General features: G+C 42.3%; 1 protein-coding gene across 3 annotated transcripts in view; it reads left to right on the plus strand.

Annotated features, from left to right (window-relative positions):
• MGAT4B (alpha-1,3-mannosyl-glycoprotein 4-beta-N-acetylglucosaminyltransferase B) overlaps positions 1-21,797 on the plus strand; it is a 90,163-nt gene that overhangs the window by 44,982 nt on the left and 23,384 nt on the right. For 2 of the 3 annotated variants that reach the window (XM_084636172.1, XM_084636171.1), the window contains exons 1-5: positions 11,570-11,694; positions 13,394-13,497; positions 19,224-19,403; positions 20,027-20,167; positions 21,063-21,196. In XM_084636172.1, coding sequence (XP_084492298.1) covers positions 11,585-11,694; positions 13,394-13,497; positions 19,224-19,403; positions 20,027-20,167; positions 21,063-21,196 — 669 coding nt within the window. In that variant the 5' untranslated portion in view covers positions 11,570-11,584. Of the gene's footprint in view, positions 1-11,569; positions 11,695-13,393; positions 13,498-19,223; positions 19,404-20,026; positions 20,168-21,062; positions 21,197-21,797 lie in introns of those variants that run through there. The other variant, XM_084636173.1, reaches the window with a different exon arrangement.

Below are 21,797 nucleotides of genomic sequence, written 5' to 3' on the forward strand. Positions count from 1 at the left end.
AGGTAGAGAAGAAATACAACTCATAGGCACAGCCAGCGGAGTTGATGTTTGGAGGGTACTTGCTGAACACGCTTCCACTGTTATACAGTCTTCAGTGCATGATAGATGAGCTAAGGATAAGGGTTGAAATCCTGATTCCATTGAAGTTAACTCCCATTAACTTAAGTGGAGCCAGTACTTCCCCCTAGATTTCCGTGATCTGCTCTGCCAAAGCCTTGCTGTAAAATCATGTATGAAGTGCTTTGAGATTCTCAAATGTGCTGAAGATTTATTATGCTATTAGCTAAACAAATTCCAAAATTTCTACTTGTTTCTGTTAATAGCTTCAGTGTGTAACACAAGCACTAAAAGGCCTTTTTGATGAGAAGGAACAATATCTACATGTATTTTTTGCAGGGATTGTGATGAATTCAAGGTACTTTTTAAGGTGAAAAATACCACACTACTTTCAAGAATTTGAACCTTCCAGAATTCCACTCTTGGAATAATTGGTGCTGCTTTCTTTAACTCGTTTCTCTCTGAGTTTGTTGGAAAGGGGTGATAATAGCTTATTCCATACAATAAATTTACCAGTAAGTCTGCAGATTTGAGGGTTTTTCCTTCCACTAATTCTCCATCTGTTCTGGGTGCTGGTCTAGCTAATTCATCACTTGCTACACTAAAGCGTCAGTGATGTGTCGTCGCCTGAAAATGTTGTTGTTGGATCACAGTCATGTTTCGAGGAAGATTAACAAGAATTTTATTTTAACTCCATCACAGGTAATTAGCTGCAGCTGCTGTTGGAGAGAAAGGGAGAGATAATTAACAGTGACATTTCCAAAGATCAGCTTGTCTTCCTGAAGGAATTCCTTTCTAGTCAAGCTTATGAGGGAGGTGGATTGGTGTGGTGGTTCAGCAAAAACAAGAATCCCCTGTTTCTATAATGAAGTTAGTTTCAAATTAAACACGACAGTGCTGTAGAATTCTGGCATTGGCTGGGTTTGTAGTGCCTTTTTGGAAAGAAGAGTGTTCACTTTTCCAGTAAGCTATCTTTGCAGTACCATTGGAGCAGCGCAGTGCTGCAAATTTCACACATTTGTACTAATGCCTTTATCTGAGGTTATACAGTTCATAAAATTCTAGCTACTAATTTATTTTGGAACCCATTGTGAGCATGGTATTAAGAGGAAGGGAAGGACGCAGGGTTTGGAGGCTCTCAAGACCCATGTTGAGAGCAGACTGAACTCTTGATATGGCTTCAAGTAAATGAGCATTTCAGGGACATGCAATAAACCCTAAAGCTGGTATCCATAGGCATGCCATGGAGCGTGTCACTTATTAGATTCCAAGACCAGAAGGGGCCATTGTGATTATCTGATTTGTTCTTCTGTATAGCACAGGCCAGAGAACTGGATAATTCCTAGAACATGTCTTTTAGAAAAACTTCCAATTTTGATTTAAAAATTATTAGTGATAGAGAATCCACCACAACCCTTAGTAAATTGTTCCAATGACTGACAACTCTCACCGCTAACAATGCTTATTTCCAGTCTGAATTTGTCTAGCTTCAACTTCCAGCCATTGGATCATGTTATACCTTTCTCTGCTAGATTGAAGAGCCTATTATTAAATATTTGTTCCCTATGTAGATACTTATAGATTGTAGTCAAATGATTGTAGTCAAAATCCTGTAGAGCTATGCTTATTTTTAGGTTTAATGGCCCAGGGTTTCTGTAATATGTTGTTCACTTCCAGCATGTTTTTATTCCCCAACCAAATAAGAGCTTAAAAAAACAACAAAGCCTTTTGCTTTGTATGTGAGAGAAAATGCTGAGAGAGCTTTCTTTGTGCTGCTCAGCTAGAATAATTAGATGGCTAATGAAGAAGTTCTGCTTTGAAAAAAAAATAACATTTGCAATATCCATGTAAATTTGTAATACTGGTAGGAACTTTCTGGGCCTGTTTACAAATGTTGGGAGCATAGGAACTGCCGCACTGTATAACACCAGAGGACCGTGTAGTCCATTATCCTGTCTCTAATAGTGGTCATTATCGGGTGCTACAAGTTCTGTAGTGCAATTTCTTTATAATGAAAGTTGAACTTACAAATGTAGTATTATGTACAAAAAAATAACTGCATTCAAAAATAAAACAGTGTAAAGCTTTAAAGCCTACAACTCCACTCAGTTCTACTTCAGCCAATCTCTCAGACAAACAAGTTTGGTTACAATTTGCAGGAGATGCTGCTGCCCGCGTCTTGTTTACAATGTCACCTGAAAGTGAGAACAGGCATTCATTCGTTCACATGGCACTGTTGTAGACAGCATCGCAAGATAGTTACGTGCCACGTGCTCTAAAGATTCATATGTCCCTTCATGCTTCAACCACCATTCCAGAAGACATGCGTCCATGCTGATGACGGGTTCTGCTCAATAATGGTCCAAAGCGGAGTGAACCAATGCGTGTTCATTTTCATCATCATGAGTCAGATTCCAGCAGCAGAAGGTTGATTTTTCTTTTTTGGTGGTTTGGGTTCTGTAGTTTCTGCCCCAGAGTGTTGCTCTTTGAAGACTTCTGAAAGCATGCTCCACACCTCATCCCTCTGAGATTTTGGAAGACACTTCAGATTCTTAAACCTTGGGTCAAGTGCTGTATCTATCTGTAGAAATCTCACATTGGTACCTTCTTTGCGTTTTGTCAAATCTGCAGTGAAAGTGGTCTTAAAACGAACAAGTGCTAGGTCATCATCCGAGACTGCTGTAACAGGAAATATATGGCAGAATGTGGGTAAAACAGAACAAGAGACATACAATTCTCCCCCAAAGAATTCAGTCACAAATTTAATTAATGTATTGTTTTTTTTAACGAGCATCATCAGCATGGAAGCATGTCCTCTGGAATGGTGGCCAAAGCATGAAGGGACATAGAATCATAGAATATCAGGGTTGGAAGGGACCCCAGAAGGTCATCTAGTCCAACCCCCTGCTCGAAGCAGGACCAATTCCCAGTTAAATCATCCCAGCCAGGGCTTTGTCAAGCCTGACCTTAAAAACCTCTAAGGAAGGAGATTCTACCACCTCCCTAGGTAACGCATTCCAGTGTTTCACCACCCTCTTAGTGAAAAAGTTTTTCCTAATATCCAATCTAAACCTCCCCCACTGCAACTTGAGACCATTACTCCTCGTTCTGTCATCTGCTACCATTGAGAACAGTCTAGAGCCATCCTCTTTGGAACCCCCTTTCAGGTAGTTGAAAGCAGCTATCAAATCCCCCCTCATTCTTCTCTTCTGCAGGCTAAACAATCCCAGCTCCCTCAGCCTCTCCTCATAAGTCATGTGTTCCAGACCCCTAATCATTTTTGTTGCCCTTCGCTGGACTCTCTCCAATTTATCCACAAAACATGAATGTTTAGCATATCTGGCACATATATACCATGCAGTGCTGGCTACAAATGTGCCATGTGCCATGCGAATGCCTGTTCTCACTTTCAGGTGACATTGTAAATAAGAAGCAGTCAGCAGCATCTCCTGTAAATTTAAACAAACTGTGGTGGTGTTGCACTGTGTTAGCAGTTGGCTGAACAAGAAGTAGGACTGAGTGGACTTGTAGACTCTGAAGTTTTAAATTTTTTTGTTTTTGAGTGCAGTTATGTAACAAAAAAAATCTGCATTTGTAAGTTTCCCTTTCATGATAAAGGGATTGCTCTACAGTACTTGTATGAGGTGAATTGAAAAGTACTATTTCTTTTATCATTTTTACATTGCAAATATTTTTAATAAAAATAAGATAAAATGAGCACTGTTCATTTTGTATTCTGTGTTGTAATAGAAATCAATATATTTGAAAATGTAGAAAAACATTCCAAACTATTTAATACATTTAAATTGGTATTCTATTGTTTATTAATTATTTTTAATCGTGATTAATTTTTTTGAGTTAACTGAGATTAATTGACAGCCCTACTAAATAAATTATATCAGTTGCTTCTCTTTTATCCACTCATGTATTGATACGTTCAAAGAATTCTAAGCGATTAATTAGAGATGATATTTGTTGGCAGAAACTGCTGATGGGACCCCATCATGAGATTTTCTTGTTCTTCGGCAATTTTCTGCCATTTAAATGCTAAAGCTAGAAGTGCAAACTGAGGCTCAAACCATTCAGTCTGATTCACCCACTTGGATCTGATTGAAGATTTGTCACCTAAAACCTGTTCTGGGAGTGGGTGATGACAATTTCATTGTTTCAAGTGCTCTCCCTTCTCTCAAACTAGAAGCATCAGGCATGCATGACAGATTCATCACCTCATTTCTCAAACAGTGAGTCAAAGATTGCATGGATTATTATCCATCAGAATGTTGCATCTATCAACTGTGTGTTCCAGCAAGCCTCTGCATCACAGCACGGAGCTGCTTTGGGCCTTGGATCTAGGCTTTATCTCTGCCGACTGATTCTAGTCCCTCCCTTCCCATATGGCCTGGGATTTGAGCTTTTATCTCCGGTATTCATGTGTGTATATATATGTGCGTGTGCATCCATTATGGCACTGTTGCGAGTCTCTGAAATAGTATGTGCTAAAAGTGTGGTTTTAATGTTTCCAGAAGGTGTGGCTTACATATTTTCTGAACCTAGATTTCAAATGCCAGCACCCACTCCTACTTTGGAATTTTGGAAGTACAGTATGGGGTACTCCTATAGTTCTCTCTATATATTTCCCCCTCCTTTGAGTGAGTGTGTGGGGGGATGAAACTGAAATCAAAAAGGAGATGGATTAGAATATCATTGCACATTTTGCAGCAAAAATGGTCACTGTGTGGTGTTAAGTGTTCCTCTAGTTGGTGGTTCTTCACCATCTAATCACACATTGCATTTCTAGTTCATTCTGTGGTGGTGTTGCAGGTTGAAGTGTTAAATATACCACAGGCTCTTACTAAATGACTAAATAAAAAATCCATACAGATTGCAGTCTGTGGGAGTATTTCCTGCACTTGATTTCTTTTTTTTTTTTTCTGCTAACAGGCTGACATTTAATAAATCTCCTATGGGGACTGACATGTTGGCTCAGCACAATAGTGGTGTAGTAAGTGTGCTGATTTGTCTTTCAAATCCAAGAGCCACTGTCAACACTGGGGCTGGAAGAAGTGCTGTGAATCAGGGATCAACATGCTAGTAACATCAATAATGTGCTGAGCCAGCAGGTTGGCCCTTGGGAAGGCTTACTGAAAATCTGCTTGTTCTCTAAAAGGCTGAATTATACCTCTGACAATCTCTGTAGCCAGACTGTTTTGTGGGGTGAGGAGGTTACTAATGGTTACCAATTTGATAAATCTAAATATGTACTGTAAACTGCACCTATATGCAGTGGTGAGCGCGCGAACCGGTTGTTAAATTTTGAAGCCGGTTTAGAACCGGTTGTTAAAGGGGTGGGCAAACTCCGGCCCGCAGGTCGCAAGTGGCCCGCTGGACCGTCCTGTCCGTCCCACCTGAGCTCTCGGCTGAGGAAGCTCCCCTGAGAATTTTTACTCACCCGGCGGCACTCCAGGCCTTCAGCGCCACTTTGGCAGTGGGTCCTTCACTCGCTCTGGGCCTTCAGTGGCACTTCGACGGCGGGCCCTTCAATGCCGCTGAAGACCCGGAGCGACTGAAGGAACCGGTTCTTCAGCTTCTGGCAGCTCATCACTGCCTGTATGGAAATGCAGTCTCTCTTAAGTCTTGGCCCCAAAGCAGGAAAGTGCTTAAGCATGTGCTTAAAGTTAAGTATCATTGATGTCAGTTTTCAGAGTAGCAGCCGTGTTAGTCTGTATTTGCAAAAAGAAAAGGAGGACTTGTGGCACCTTAGAGACTACCTGAATGTATCCGATGAAGTGAGCTGTAGCTCCCGAAAGCTCATGCTCAAATAAATTTGTTAGTCTCTAAGGTGCCACGAGTACTCCTTTTCTTTTTATTGATGTCAGTGGTGCTTAAGTGCTTTTTTGATTAGTGGATGCTTTTCTGAATCTGGGCTTTACGTGTTTGAAAAATACACAAACATGTAAATAATGGCTGTTGAGTAGACTTGGAAAATTAGAAAACTCTCTAGAGTTCTTAGTCAATAACAACTTCTATTTCCAGGCAGTTGTTTAGTGAGAATGTGTCATACTGCATCAGCCATGAGTTCTTTGAAAATGGCTCACAAGAGGAAGTAACTTCCTGGGTTTTACAAATGGTGCCTTTGTATATAACTGCTATTGTATAAAATAAGATTCTAGCCAAATTAGGGTTTTTAATCCCATCTCTATTCACCGCTCTGATAGGCTATTTAATAGATCTAGTTAGAGCCCTGCACAGATACAAATTTTGTATCTGCATCCAATCCATGATTCACAAAAATGATCCACAGATGGTCCATATAAGTGGATATCTGTGGATTTGCAGGACTCTAGACATAGTAGTTACTTTGTTTAAATAATAAACCCCAATCAAATTTTGAGACCACTGTCACCCCTCAGAATAGGGGAGGGTGGCAGTTTGACCTTTGATACACTACCTCTGAGCAGAACACTTGTGTGTTACAGTGATTTGGAAAATCTTCTCCTTTTTTTACTTAGTTTTGGATCTCCTAACTCCATATGAGCTTAGCAGTAGTTTCCAATGATAAACAAAAATGAGCTTCCCAGTATTACCAATGATTGTCCATATTGCTTTCCTATTGTGGCATAAGGAAATGTAAAATGGGTCGAGACATATCCCTTCTTTGGCTTTTGATTTATAATCTGGAATTCCTTGAGGCTCTCAGGTGGCTTAAATCAGATGGGTGGTAAGCATGGAATAATGATCACTAGGGATATTTATGAAGTGGCAATGCTGATATCCTGTGAACAAATAATAGATATGTCACTTACTTAAACAACATTTATCCAGCTATTGCAAATACAGTGTTTATTTAAGGGAGGCAATTAACTCAAGGTTGCTCAGAGCTTTTAATTATCTTAAATGTGGTATTGGTCATGGATAAATCAAAATAAAACTGAACTTTTTTTATTTTATTTTTTTGGTTAGGGGAAGCATGATAGGCTGTGATTGGGGGGCGTAGGGAGCTGATGGGCAAATTAACTAAACCATGAATATTCTCACAGATGTGCGGACATGGGAAACAGAATCAGCCTCTGCGTGGCATAAAATGTGCTTTTTAAATTTTATGAATTGTGCCACAGAATGTGCATGGATCCAGGAAAAACACTCAGGATAAATAGTTACAGTGCTAAATGTACATATTACAAGGTAGGTACAGAATCATAGATGATCAGGGTTGGAAGGGAGCTCAGGAGGTGTCTAGTCCAACCCCCTGCTCAAAGCAGGACCAACCCCAAATAAATCATCCCAGCCAGGGCTTTGTCAAGCCAGGCCTTAAAAACCATTAAAGATGGAGATTCCACCACCTCCTTAGGTAACCTATTCCAGTGCTTCACCACCCTCCTAGTGAAATAGTTTTTCCTAATATCCAACCTAGACCTCCCCCACTGCAACTTGAGACCATTACTCCTTGTTCTGTCATCTGCTAGCACTGAGAACAGCCTAGATCCATCCTCTTTGGAACCTCCCTTCGGGTAGTTGAAGGCTGCTATTAAATCCCCACTCTCTCTTCTCTTCTGCAGACTAAATGAAACCAGGTCACTCAGCCTCTCCTCATAAGTCATGTGCCCCAGGCCCCTAATCATTTTCGTTGCCCTCCACTGGACTCTCTCCAATTTGTCCACATCCTTTCTGTAGTTGGGGGCCAAAAACTGGATGCAATACTCCAGATGTGGCCTCACCAGTGCCAAATAGAGGGGAATAATCACTTCCCTCGATCTGCTGGCAATGCTCCTACTAATGCAGCCCAATATGCCGTTAACCTTCTTGGCAACAAGGGCACACTGCTGACTCATATCCAGCTTCTCATCCACTGTAATCCCCAGGTCCTTTTCTGCAGAACTGCCGCTTAGCCAGTCGGTCCCCAGCCTGTAGCGGTGCACGGGATTCTTCCTTCCTAAGTGCAGGACTCTGCACTTGTCCTTGTTGAACCTCATCAGATTTCTTTTAGCCCAATCCTCCAATTTGTCTCTGTCACCCTGGACCCTATCCCTACCCTCCAGCATATCTACCTCTCCCCCCAGCTTAGTGTCATCCGTGAACTTGCTGAGGGTGCAAACCATCCCATCATCCAGATCATTAATGAAGATGTTGAACAAAACCAGCCCCAGGACAGACCCCTAGGGCACTCCGCTTGATACTGGCTGCCAACTATTTTGGACCATGTGTGTGTGTGAGAGAGAGTGGGTGCTGGCATTTCAAATATATATACACACAATGGTTCATCTGATCTTTCGCTGAGAAGACACAACAAGAGCTGTTAAATCTAATGTTGGTACTCCCTAGAATCTGTTACCTGACAGGGGGGAAGACGACTTTATTTGTTCTGTGGCTGAATGGTGTTGATGCTTGTCTTTGTCTGGACACTCAAGTTCTTGAACAAAATGAGGTACTTGTATATGGGCCTGTTATAAGGACTAACTTCATGACTGTTAATGATTGGATGCTTTTTTCTCCTGTTTTGTTGTCTCTTGAATTTTACCTAGATATTGAAATATAAAGTAACTGATTCCAATTTGGGGTTTCTAGTAGTGGTTGGGTGCCAGATTTTCTAAAAAGCTCAGTTTGCATTTAGGCACCAAAATGAGGTACCCGGATCCTCAAATGAAAGCAGAGCTCCCTTGAAAATCCAGTTTCCATTGTGGATGTTGTGCATTCCTGAAAATCTGGCCTTGAGATATGATTTATTTGTTACATAGTTTGCTTCTTTGCTAACCTTGAAGTGGGTTAGGGAGTTCTCTATGGTTTTTGTGTGAGTATACATATCCCATTAAATTAAAATAGTTCAGTAAAAAGATATTGTTCCCCAGTTTATCTCTAGACTTTTTGCATCAAGGAAGACACCTTGTCAATCAAGAATCTTCCTGGTGAGGGAAGTTACTGTGCTGTTGCTCTGAATCTGGCATTCAGCTAAGTGAAGGGGACAGCTAAGTATTTTGATTTCCTGGTAAATCGGTACTTTCTTGAACTCACTCTGAATGCTACAAGCTGTCACAAGCATGATCTATAGCACCAGATGGTCCAGCAGAATTGCCTTCTGCTCAGATTCCTTGTGGGATACATCTAAAATCATGTTTCATGCAGCAGTTTTCCTCTTTCCAGGAACAACTAGCAGACGGGAGGTCAAATTTAAAGAAAAAAACTTATTCTTGGTGGCATTAGCAGTTTATTATGTAGTCTTTACTGATACCTGTGTAATCCTTGCAGGGGTTTTCACGCTCATAGTTCTGGTTGCAATGAGGTTTGCATTTAGAAAGAACTAACGTTCCTCTTTTTCACACTTAAGTAATCGAATTTAGTCCCCAAATTTGGGACAGTAATTTCACACACACAAACTCATTGGTTCAATGGAACTTGTTGAAGCAAAACAACATACAGTATAACTTAAGAAAGCTACACTGACCCATATAGAACTCACTCAACTGCCAGAACACGCAATCAGTAAATGTAGTCTGCGTTCAGGGGTGCCTGGTTGGCTTACTTGGGATGAGGTTGGTGAGATGTGAGTGGTATCAGGGAGGTAGCCGAAGTTGAGAAGGGGACTGAGGAGTGGAGTATTCTGGGATGTTGAATTACTTAACAGCTTGTTTTTTCGCTTTCTGCAGTTTGCATTTGTGGACAATGCTGTCTAGCAACCTTTACTCGACCTCACCGGTTTTGTGAGAATTTTAAAGTACTGGCCTTTGTACTCCAGACTAGTCCACCTTGTGATACGAATGCAAAAAAGTATCTGGAATTAGTAAATTGTATTGCAAGTCTGCCATATATAATTTGAATATTAGCTACTTTAGTGCCCATATCTGCTTTACTTATGCCCATGAGCAAGGCCTGAGGATCAGACACTTGCATGTTAGAGCTACAGTGTGTCGGAGGCAAATATAACCTGTTCTAGCTTGATGGTAAGCATTTTATCCATATTTGAAATAAAAATGAGAAGGGGTGATTCTCTCAGATTAGAATTAAATTCCTTGTTAGAGAGTTTGCAGTTACCTGCACTAACTAGGCTTGGCTTGTAAGCAGAGAACTTGAACTTCCTTTCCAACTAATTGTATTTGTTTCCTTACCTTTCTGTTCTTAGGAATGAGCATTTGCTTCACAATACTCCAGAATTTGCAACAAAATAATCAAAATATGTAGTTGCCCTCCCAAAACCAAGATTTTATAAAGATAAAAAATCTGGGTCTTTTTAATTTTAATAAAATTGTATGGAGTGGCAAATGCAGTTTGAAAAGACTTGGTATTCACTTGCTGAAAGACTAAGGTGGAGAAATCTCAGGCTTTGGACATCAATATGTTCTGCTGGGAAAAGTTATCTTCAAAGAACAAAAATAAAGCTAATTGGTCCTGAAATGCTGACATATTTAAAATGCATAAAGGTCTTTCTGGGAGATTATGGTGCGGTTTTAAGAACTAATACAGATAGAAGTCATAAAACTCCTGACAAATGTGGATGTGGACTAGTCTCAGAGGCTCACAAGGCTGGAATTTTAATTGCACTTGTGATTCTGTGTGACTCCCCTGCTTAATTCTAAAGTTCTATCTCTGCTTCAACATTGAAACTGAAAACCTGTGAGTAACTGGTAACCTTGCTTCGTCCCCTCCCCAACTAGCAAACATGATCATTGTTTTTATATCAATTTAAGAAGAGCAAAGCCACAGAGAATTCTCGGTGGTAGTCAAGTATTTGGATGTTAAATGGGCACTGTCTTAGCTGGCCCAAAATTTTATCTGCTTCAGTGTTTCTGATCTGCTTGCAGAATCCATATAAAGCTTATTTTATTTCCCCAAACAAATGTTTCAATCTTCTTCCTTCATCTCCTTAAGTGAGTCAAGAAAGACACATGTGAGTGGGTCCCACCATCACCAAAAAAACCATGATGTATGCATGCCATTGATTTCAGTGGGGGCTGCTCAGCATCTCTGAAAATCAGGCCGCTTGTACAGATGCCTAAATATGGACTTGGAATCCTAACTTTAGGCACACTTTTAAAACAAATAATCTTTGCCATTGTTTTAAAGAGCAATCCAGTGCAGGGAAGGAAGCCAGAGGGAAGGGCCTTCTGTGTGAGACAGTAAACTATTTAAGTGACTCTGAAAAATGTCACTCTAGTTCTTCTAATGCAGTTACCCTGACTGCCAGCCTAGTTATGCTTTCAAAAACTTTGCTAGTAAGATAATGAGTGACACCTTTGTTTGAGAGCTAGCTGACTGTTCTGGGACTCAGTAGCTAGTCTGCAAACAGAGCCATTCCCTGTGTGGACTGTATGGTGGACTGTGTTGTAGAATAACTTTTCTCAATTCTGACTTTGATTCCTGAATGGGGGTAGGTTTCAAGAAAGACTGTCGCTAATGGCTGAGGACCAAACATAGCAATGTGTGAAACCTGGCATTCTCCCAGACCTGTAGATTTTCATTCAGCACAGAATGTTCACTAGGTAGCAGAATACCACTAGGTATCCCATTTGTACCGTCAAATCTCTGATCTAGCACAGACATGCACTATGTCACAGGTCAATTTATGTCATGTTTGCTTCCTTTGCAGCAATATATTGTGTATCAAGAAAAGGGAAGCCACAAAGTAACAGACACACTTTTGTTTTTTTGGTAGGTACAGTGAGAGTTTGTATCTGGATCTCAATGTGCTTGATTCTCCGGATACTTTATGAGACCTACCATTGCAATTATTTTTACGCTTGGAGGCCATGGAAGAAAAAATGTAGATTTTTTTTTTTTTCAGAATCTATCCGTTTGAGAAGTGTAGCTAGGAGCTATTTTGAACACACCCTAGCACAGAAATTTGTTCAGCCTTATTAGAAGCAAGTCCTGCCTTCTGTGTTTTGAACTTGCTTTTATGTGTCAGAGTGAAGTCTGTTTTTCCTAATGGCTTTTCAGAGGATACCTACCATCACTCAGGAATTGGGCTCTTCTTTTGGGAGGGCAAGGGGAGGAATCTTCCAACTATACATTATGTGCTGACATTTACAAAATGGCATGATTGGTAATCCAGAAGAAATAAAATCGTTCTGTAGTTGCTTTAATGCCTTAGTTCTCACTTGTTCAAGCAGGAGGCACTGTAATTAAATCACAGGGTCATGTGAAACTTCACAGGGAAGTGAAAAGCCTCCTATAGACATTTATAAAATAGAAGCATTAAAGTTAGATACAATTTCACTTTTTCTACTGTTAGTTGGAAATGCAGCAAATTGCTACAATTGGGCATCAGCACTCCAGTTTAATGAAAAGTACTGCTGTCTGCTCGAGCAAGCAGGTCATTAGTGAATGAATAATCAGTGACATTTTCCATTTAACTCTGACATGAGCAGAGTGTAGTGCTTTAAAAAAATCCATTAAGCAACGCCTTGCCCCTTAACCCTGTTTCCAGTCTTTGCAGACCAGGCCCCACTATCCATCTTTAGTTATTAAGAGAGGGGGAAAGATTAGATGATGTTGTTTGGGTTGTTAGTACTTAACATTGCTACTGCAGTTGCCCCAACCATACTGAGAACCCATTGCGCTAGGCACTGTACAAATATAGTAAATGACAGTTCTTGAGACAAAAATATTCAGTCTTGTTTAAATAGCTCTTATTTTTACTCCTTACTGGATGCTTTGTGTGTATTGTTTGGCTCAGTTAAAAGGTATAAATGGTATAAAAGCAATACTCTGGAGCATTTGGGAGTTCATGGGCATCTGCTTGTATTTGATTTAGACACCAGAAACCTAAAAAAAAAAAAAAAAAAAATTTCAGATACTACACCCTCCTCTGAATCCCCCTGCCAGTTTTTTGTGGTTTTCAGAATTTTTTTCATGTATTTCTAAATAATTCTCTCTCTTTTTGCAACATTGCAGTGTGAAAAATTCAAACACAAAATTCCAGTAATCTTAGCTGTTGCTTGTAAAAGTAGATAAAACATTTTAAAGCAGGAGTGTAATTTTTAAGTTAATGAGGTTTCTTTAACCTTGCAGCACAGCCTTAATCCTAGTATAGTCTGTTTTATATGAATGAGAGCTTCACAACTTTTAACAAATTCCTGGTTTCATCTGCTTAAATTATTAAACCTTTAAAGAAATGTGTGTGTACGTGTTAGAAGAGGGTTGGGGGTAATAGGAGTGAAAATTAACTTTCCCTGCAAATTCCAGCTAGGGGAAAGGATTAATTACAGAATTGACTGAAAACATGTCATGCCTTGGAAACTGCATTTTATAACTTATGTTTTAAGATGTAAGCTGCTTCTTATTTTAGGAATCGTCTCTCTGATTAAGCGGCCTAACTTATATTTAGAATTGTATTTGGAAATTTCAGTCCAGCCAGTTTACAAAACTGCAGAGTGGTAAACTATCGGCAGAACCAAGCTAAGCCTCTGGAGTCAACAAAACGCTTACATAGCCAGTGCCACAGTCAGCAAGGTAAAAAAAAAAAAAAAAAGCTCCTTTTTTCCTCTATAATTCATTCTCAGTCATAAGCAGAAGTGCAGATTATATGTGACTGTGTTTTAGTTGTGTGTGTCAGTCTTGTTGTAAGATAATGTTTTTGGGGCATTCATAACTTCTGAAAAAGAAAACCCATCTTTAGCTTTGCTGGCTGCACTCTTGCCCTCACTCCAGGGTGACTGTGTGTAGAAGTTTGTTAAAATCCCATTTTTCCACTGCAGATATTGAAATGGGGAAAACATGCTTTTCATGCTTCTAATAAACTCCCTATCAGTTTGTGCATTAAACTTAGGTGGTTTCATTTTTAAAATTAAAACTTTGCAATGCCTGCCTCCCTTATTGAAGAATCTGTGTAAAATGGGGGACAGTTTGGGTCAGAAATAGAGAATAGAAAATCTGTACTTGTGGAGCACCCGTTGTTTATCAGTCTTTTTTAAAGCCTGCACAGAATAGCATATCAGCCCACTGAAATAAAAGTAAGTGCTGTTAAATATATGCCTAGAGATACTTGTATGAGAACACAAGACACAGAACAAGCGTTGCAGCTTCCAAGCATACCAAATAGTGATTTCTTGCAATCCTCTTCTTTTCAGTATAGACAGAGCCCTGGTCCCATGTTGGTGTCTGATGTGAATGTGGTATAGAGCAGTGTTTCACCTGTTAACTGGTGTAAAAGTCCATGTCCTCTTACAAGCTCCAGTAGCAGTTTTCTTAAGTTGAGGGAGAGAAGAAAGGGCTAGAATTGAGCCATGTGGGGCTCTGCAGGGGAAAGCTATCAAGGCATGGGAGCAGCTGTTTCTCTATCACCACCTTTTGGGTAAGACCTGTCTAAATTACTGTGTAGCTGACTGCCTCCGTGTAAGTTCGAAAGCTTGTCTCTCTCACCAACAGAAGTTGGTCCAATAAAAGATATTACCTCTCCTTCCTGATCTCGCTAATACCTCTAATCAGAAACATAACTTACAAAATACTTTAACAAAAGGCTCTTTATTTCTTTAAATGCCCACTCCACCCACAGGTTTTTTGTTTTTTGGTTTTTTTAATCATCCCAAGAGCCTTCTTCTGCCATCTGGCTAAGAACACAATCTGAGGTCCTGCACCCTGTCCTTAATTATTCACACTGATCCACTTGAAGCAGCTGGGACCATGGACACAGCTGGAGATTTGGCTTTTGGTCCTGGCTGTGATTTCCACACCCCATCCTGGAGTGGGTCGGAGTTATGGTTGCACTGTTTCTAGCTGTATATCCAAGTAGTTTATATTTATGAAGCGGGGAAGCAATGTTATTACTGAGCTTTTAAACTAGAATTTTAATGTAACCAGTGTGGTTTTTCCTTCTTACCAGCTTCCTCACTTCTTGGATGCCACACTGTAGTCCCGCTTCAGGGACACAGTGGCTCATCCCCAGTTCTTCTTATCATGCTTGGGGTTGTCCCAAATACTTCTTTGTTTTTTAATAAAACAGAATGGTATAACTGAACAGATTATAAATGGATTCAGGCAGGGATAGAAAAATGTTTTGTGTTAGCCTCTGTGTTACTTGAGGACAACCTGGTGAGACAGAGGGATTCAGTCTGTATGGTAACACCCATTGTTTCACGTTCTCTATGTATATAAATCTCCCCACTGTATTTTCCACTGAAAGCATCCGATGAAGTGAGCTGTAGCTCACGAAAGCTTATGCTCAAATAAATTGGTTAGTCTCTAAGGTGCCACAAGTCCTCCTTTTCTTTTTGCGGATACAGACTAACACGGCTGCTACTCTGACGCTGTAGTTTGCACATAGGACTATCTGGAGAGTGGAAAATAAACTGGAGAGTTTCATGCAGGAGACAAGCTATTTTTTGTGTCTTTTTCTGTTGCCATAGTAAAAACAATAACATCGTCTTGTGTGGCGGCATCCGCTTTTGCAAAGCTATTTGAGAGCCAGTTCAAAGAAGTTCTGATAACTTCACCCTCACTTGGACATAGCTCTGTCATTTTCAGAAGCTTCTGGAGCTGCTTCATATACGGAAATCACTCAATGCAGCATGAACAAAAGATGAAAGTGCTGCCATGAGGGACTCTTAAAGCTGTGACCTACAAAGGATTTTTTTTTTTTAATCAGGCTCGTGCCTTCTTTGGTTCCCCTGTGATGTATAAAAGAGACCCAGGATGTGCTGTGTTTTGTTTTGTTTAAATAAAGTTCCAAAGTTTTTTTGTTTTGTGTGTTTTTTAAAAACGCGGGGGCATTGGAGGGAAGGAAAAGAGAAACCAACGCTATCAGGAGCATCAAGCTGGTCTCCTCTAGTTTTGCTGGAGGAACAAAGCACGTGTATCATGAGCTCTCATGGCTTAATTCAGCCTTGCAGAACTGTCAAGATTTGACAGGCAAAAATCTGCCAGCCCACCCTTTCCATACACCCCACATACCACCCACGAATGCTCATTTGCATGTGCACGCCCCCTCTTCTGACTCATAAACATCTCTTGGACATGTGCTCTCAAACTTGCAGAATCTTGGAGGCATGTGTATTGTAATTCAGGCTCTCGTATGCTGTCAGGTACACACAGTTGGACATGCTTTCTAGTTCACGCACACTTGGAATGTCTCTTTCTTTTGTTTTTAAACCCAACTTTCAGGTCACCCTTATACAGTACATTATAAAGAAGCAGAGAAGGGCAAATGCCCAATTTCTTTTCCTTTGTAGGAAATCTTTAACAACATGGGCAGTTTTTATATAGCACATTTTCAACCCAAGGTGACTTTAAAATCAGCCAGGTTATATATTAAACTCCTGGAAAACCGAGTCGAAAAGAGAAATCGAGGTTGTGTCTATATAGCTTTACTACTATAATTGCCTGTAGACTCTGGACTCTTGCTCCAGGGTATAGACTTGAGACAGAACTGTAAATGCTTAACACTCTAAATGGGATTACACACACAACCTACTGTTAAAATAGCACTATTAAGGTCACAAAGTCAAGCGCTCAGTACCAGCATTAACGGTGCCTGTGCTAGACCTGGGGTGGTAGGAAGCCTTGAAACCCTGGCAAGGCAGAAAGGCCCTGGAGCTGCTGGTCCCCAGCAGCCCACCCGGCAAGATGGAAGGGAACCTGGGCAGGTATCTGGCAGAATCCTGCCTGTGTTCTGACAAAATTTCTTCAAACCTGAACTGTTTTCACAAGACATTTCCAGTTTGATGGAGTTGCATTTTCCATCAAAATTCGGTTTCATTGGAAATTTTCCAGCCAACTCTATTCTAGGTGTGAGTGCTCAGCACTTCTACAAGTCAGACTGCAGCGTCTCAAGTTGGGCACATAGAAAATTGAGGGACATACAATTAATGGTCACCTGTGAACAGTTTGGTTTAAATGACTTGACCAGCATCACATCAAAACTCTGTGGCAGAGGTGTAGAGATAGAATATAATTGTCCAGGGCAGCACCGTAAGACCATCCTTTCTATTTCTCACCCACTCTCTACAACCTTTGTAACTTCCTCAACAAATAAGGCAGGGATCCTACAGACCAGAGTCTCCTTTACTACACAATCCTGATTCAGTCATCCTGTGCACTGAATGAGCCAGGGGTCCTTTGGTTGCACGGGCAGACTTAATTCCGCATTTCCAAACTTTTGAGTACTTGATTTTGCAATTTTCATGTTTTAAGCAAGGTTTCTTATACGTAATTTCCTAAATTTGTAAAAAAGCAAACTGCAAAAATAGAAATTCCCTTATGTGGCGGCGTATTCAAGAACATATGGGTCATCAGCAGGGTTGGAAGTTTTAGATCCACTGCATAGATCTCTGCCACTGGAGATAACAGAGTAACTGATAGGAGCAGTAGTTTGTAATTGGCTCCTCCTTTCTATTGCATCAAACATAAATTACTTGTCTTCACTTTCAGGGCTCTTCATGGCCTGTCTCTTCACTACGTATTATTTCTTATTCACTATCGAGATGTCAGCTTTCACCAATGATGCCTGCTTCCATTGCTCACTTGTTAAATTTGCAAACAAACACCTTTGTGCTTTGTCTTATGCTGCCACTTGCGCTTGGGAGGAGCTCCCCCCAACCATCTGCAGCGTTATCTCCTTAGCCTCTTTCAAACTCTCCTTTTCCATGGCGCCTACAAAAACTTGACAACAGCTGAGCTGCTGCAGTGCTGAAACCTCTCTGCCTGTCACGCTGACCAATGTTGTTTCATTGTTTCCTTATACTCCTCCATCTGTCTGTATTGTATCATCTGTTGTCTTATATTTACACTGTAAGTTCTCTGGGGCAGGGACCATCTTTTTGTTCTGTGTTTGTACAGTCCCCAGCTAAATGGAGCCCTGGTCCATGAGTAGGGATTGTACATGCTATGGTAATACAAATCATAGTGATGAATGGGGGTGAGACACCCACTCTGCCAGTGTGTTTTGCAAGTATGTGCTGACAGAGGAGGAATGTTGAGACAAGAATCTTAGGTTCCATTCCAAGCTCTGGAGGGGCGTGTGCTCTAGTGGGCGCAGACTCTTCTCCAAGCGCGACCCTTTCAGTGCTGCCTCCTGCAGCCTGTCCCTACCCTGGCTCTTCTCAACCCCAGGCTCCTTGTCCCAGTCTCCACTTCCTCAGGCTACTCTTCCCAGTCCCAGATTCCTTGACATGCAGTCCTGGTCTCCCCATCTGTCAGAGCACCAATTCCCACCTGTCTCCCCCTCCACAGTCCAGTACCAGTTCTCCCACTCCTGCCCCAACTCCTTGTCCCCAGTCTCCTTACCCAGCCATTTCCACTTCCCCGCTTGGTAACATCTCATCAGTCTAGTCTTTCTCCTCCCTATTCACTGGCTCCCAGTCCTGGTCTTCCTTGTGGGGCCCCTCATCCAATCTCAGTCCTCATCTCTTAGCTCCTTCCCCAGCCTCACCCCGCGCTGGCTCCTTCACTCATCTCATTGCCCAGGCAGTCCAGGTTTTCCACCTACACCCCAGCTCATGGGCAGCCGGTGACGCTAACCCCCGGCCCCTCCCCCGCAGGAACCCAAAGCACCCCCATTGTGGGCCCCCCCCCCAGCCCCAGGGGCTGCGGGGCAAGGCCTCAGCCCTGGGACTCCGGGCGGCCAGCACAGCCCAGCACCAGCCGCCCTGGCGGCCCCGAGTCGTGGGAGGAGGCACACTGGCCTGGGGGCGGAGCCACGGTAGGCTGTTGGAGGAGGCAAAGCCTCCCCTTGCCTACGATACCCGCCGCCCATGCCCCAGCTCCTGGTCAGATCTGTCTCCCCCGCTCTCATTCCCACACTGGTTCCTTGTCCAGCCACTCCCAATCTTCCCCCCAGGCCTCGTCAAATTGGTGTCTCCCCCCCCAGGCAACTGGGTCCCGCACCCCACCCCCAGTTTCCCTCACAGGTAAGGGCTGGCAAAGTTATAAGCACTGACAAAAGGGTGTTTTAACGGGAAGCGCCAGGCTACATTAGTTAGTGGGGCTACCAGCTCTGCCTGCATGAGAGAGCCCTCAAGTAAAATGGCCAGTGCGCTGAGAATTTTACTGGCTGGGAAGCACACATGGGTGAGCAGTTACCTCCAAATCAGCCAGTGATTTGGCAATGCTTCTCTCTCCCTCTGTTTTAGGTTTGGTGCCTAGGGCTGCGGAGTGGGAGAATGGATGACTAACGACACTTTGCCTTTTAGAACCTGTCACAGCAGGGGAAAAAGGTGTTTGTCCTCTCTCTCCTCTCTCCACAGGTGAGGTTGTGGATATCTATCAGCGAGAGTTCCTAGCACTCAGAGACCGTCTGCATGCTGCTGAACAGGAGAGCCTAAAGCGCTCCAAGGAGTTGAACCTGGTCCTAGACGAGATAAAGAGAGCTATCTCTGAGAAGCAGGCCCTACGAGATGTAAACCGGACATGGAGCAGTTTATCTGGTGAATCAGACTTTAACAGAGAGACACTGTTGCTATAGAGGAGGTAGTGAGGTGTGTGTGTGTGGGGCTGCAGATAGGATGGGCATCCTGTTGCTCCCAGAGCAAGTATAGGTCAAAGTCCAGATCATCTCCGATTTAGCATGAGGGGCTTAAGAGGTTCAGAAAATCTATTTGAATGGACATGGCCATGCACCATTAGACATTAGCCTCTGCAGATAATATACGCTAACTTGCTTGCTCAGGAGCTTTTATCACCAATTGTGTGCTCATTACTGAATGTTTATGAAAAGCAGAGCCCAGTGGAGGGTTTAGATTTGCTCAGTGCACCTCTCTTACTTAAAAGTGCAAAAGTTGATTGGATGGGAAAATTGGATCTTTTTGATAAAATCTGATTGATCTTCATTTTCCTCTCCTCAAAGATTTTGGACCTTATTCGGTGCCTTTACCCGCAGCTCCCACTTACATTAGTGGGAGTTGTGTGTGCACGCTGAGAAGGCTGGGTGGATTAATCTAGTGATAATCTAAAATGGCCAGATTGCCCTGTGAGGGGGTTTTGTTGCTAGAAGCCTTGTGATCTCTCCCTGTATGGTATCTTGCATATTGACTTCCTTTTCCTCTTTAAGATGAAACCAAATTAAAACTGTGGAATATCACCAGCAAGAATGTGCTGCATCTTCCCACCATCTTTCATCATTTGCCACATTTGCTGTCCAAGGAGAACAGTCTACAACCAGCTGTGCATGTGGGACAGGGACGCACTGGAGGTAAAAGCAGCTGCAGCAGCAGTAAGATCCAATGTCTCTTGCCTTCACTTTACATGTGCCCTTCTACTCCCCTCCATTCCTGGCTCGAGATGAGCAGGACTGGAAGCAGAGCAGCACATTCCATATAGGCTTCCTCACTGCAGCAGTGCATTAGGGTGGATGCGCAGAGTGTAACCCTTCTAAGTTAAGAGGTGCAGGGAGATGCTGTCTGTGCTTTAACCAACCCTAAAGTGGTATTTGACCCTTGTCTGTCTGTCTGAGGGTTTTACTGCCACCCATCAGTATAGTATCTGAGCCGCTCCCATGTAAAGTCAATGGAATGGCAAAGCCCCTAGTGGACTTCATGGAGTCTCTGGCACTTCCCCCTTCTTGGGGTAAAAACTCTGCTTGGGATAGGGGTTTTTTGTTTGTTTGGTTTTTTTTGTTTAACTTTTTATTAATTTACTTTTTTTTAACATTGATTTGTTAAGGTTTTTGTTGGTTGGCCTGTTCTGGGCAGAAGAGGTCTCAGTCTTGAGTGTCTTTTTAGGGTTGAAAGGCCTTTCTGAAGTGGAACATTTTGGAGCATTTCCTAAATATCAGCCTTAAAGCTATAATAACTCAACTGAATGCTTCAAAGGGAGGCAATGCATGCTAGCACACCGTTCCTTTTTGTTTCCTGGCCAAACTGTTTGTTAGAAAAAAAATTAACCTGCTGATAGGGATAATTCAGTGAATTAGCCCTTGGTAGCCACAGGCGTTTTGGTCACCAGCCCATTTTCCTATTGATGGAACATAGTGCTAAAAGCAAGTAGAAAGTGAGACCTCGGGGGCTGAGTGAACAGTTTTGTTTTTTTTCCTGGCCCATTGCCCTGTGTTCATTTTTCTGAAAACACTTTGCTTTGTTTCTGAGCAGTGTCCATAGTAATGGGAATCCCCAGCGTGAAGCGAGAGGTGCATTCATACCTTACGGACACCCTGAACTCCCTGATCTCAGAGCTTACCCAGCAGGAAAAGGAGGACACTGTGATTGTTGTTATGATTGCTGAGGTAACATGGCCCTTGTATCTATTTATCCCACTTCATCAGCTCTTCATCCCCTTTCTCTGTCTGATAGGGACTTGGTGCTGGTCCAGGAGGCTGCATGCAGCCGTAAAACAGCAGGATGTCTTCTCATGGATGAGGGCCAGATCCACCGCTGCAGAGGCAGATAAGCCCAACCTTGAGCTGCTGTCTGACAAGGCTCATCAGGCACATCCCCCTGATGGGGGCCAGCAGCCTGTTTTTAATGTGAAACAGTGCTTGGATGCGCTATTCTACAGAGGGTCAATATGTTAGCAGATGATTACATTATAGCTGCCAACATGGCCCTTGCATTCATCTTTTTCATTTAAGTTGTGCTCATTAACCTCACTCCTACAAACTCCAAAGCAGCTGTTGACTGAAGCCCTGCAAACACCACTCCACCTCATTCATGCTGCCCTCCCACGCCTCCATCATGTTTTCTCTGCCATCCCCCAGCCCATTTCTCCAAGGCTTAGACTAGCACATTTTGTTGCACTGATGCCTGGGACCAGAATCAGTTGCTTAATTCAGGAGCTTGGTGTGTTAATCCACTAGAGCTACTTTTATCTAGGGGTTTATGTGGTTA

This window comes from Lepidochelys olivacea, assembly GCF_965140295.1.
Source record: "Lepidochelys olivacea isolate rLepOli2 genome assembly, chromosome: 8".
Taxonomy (NCBI): Eukaryota; Metazoa; Chordata; order Testudines; family Cheloniidae; genus Lepidochelys; species Lepidochelys olivacea.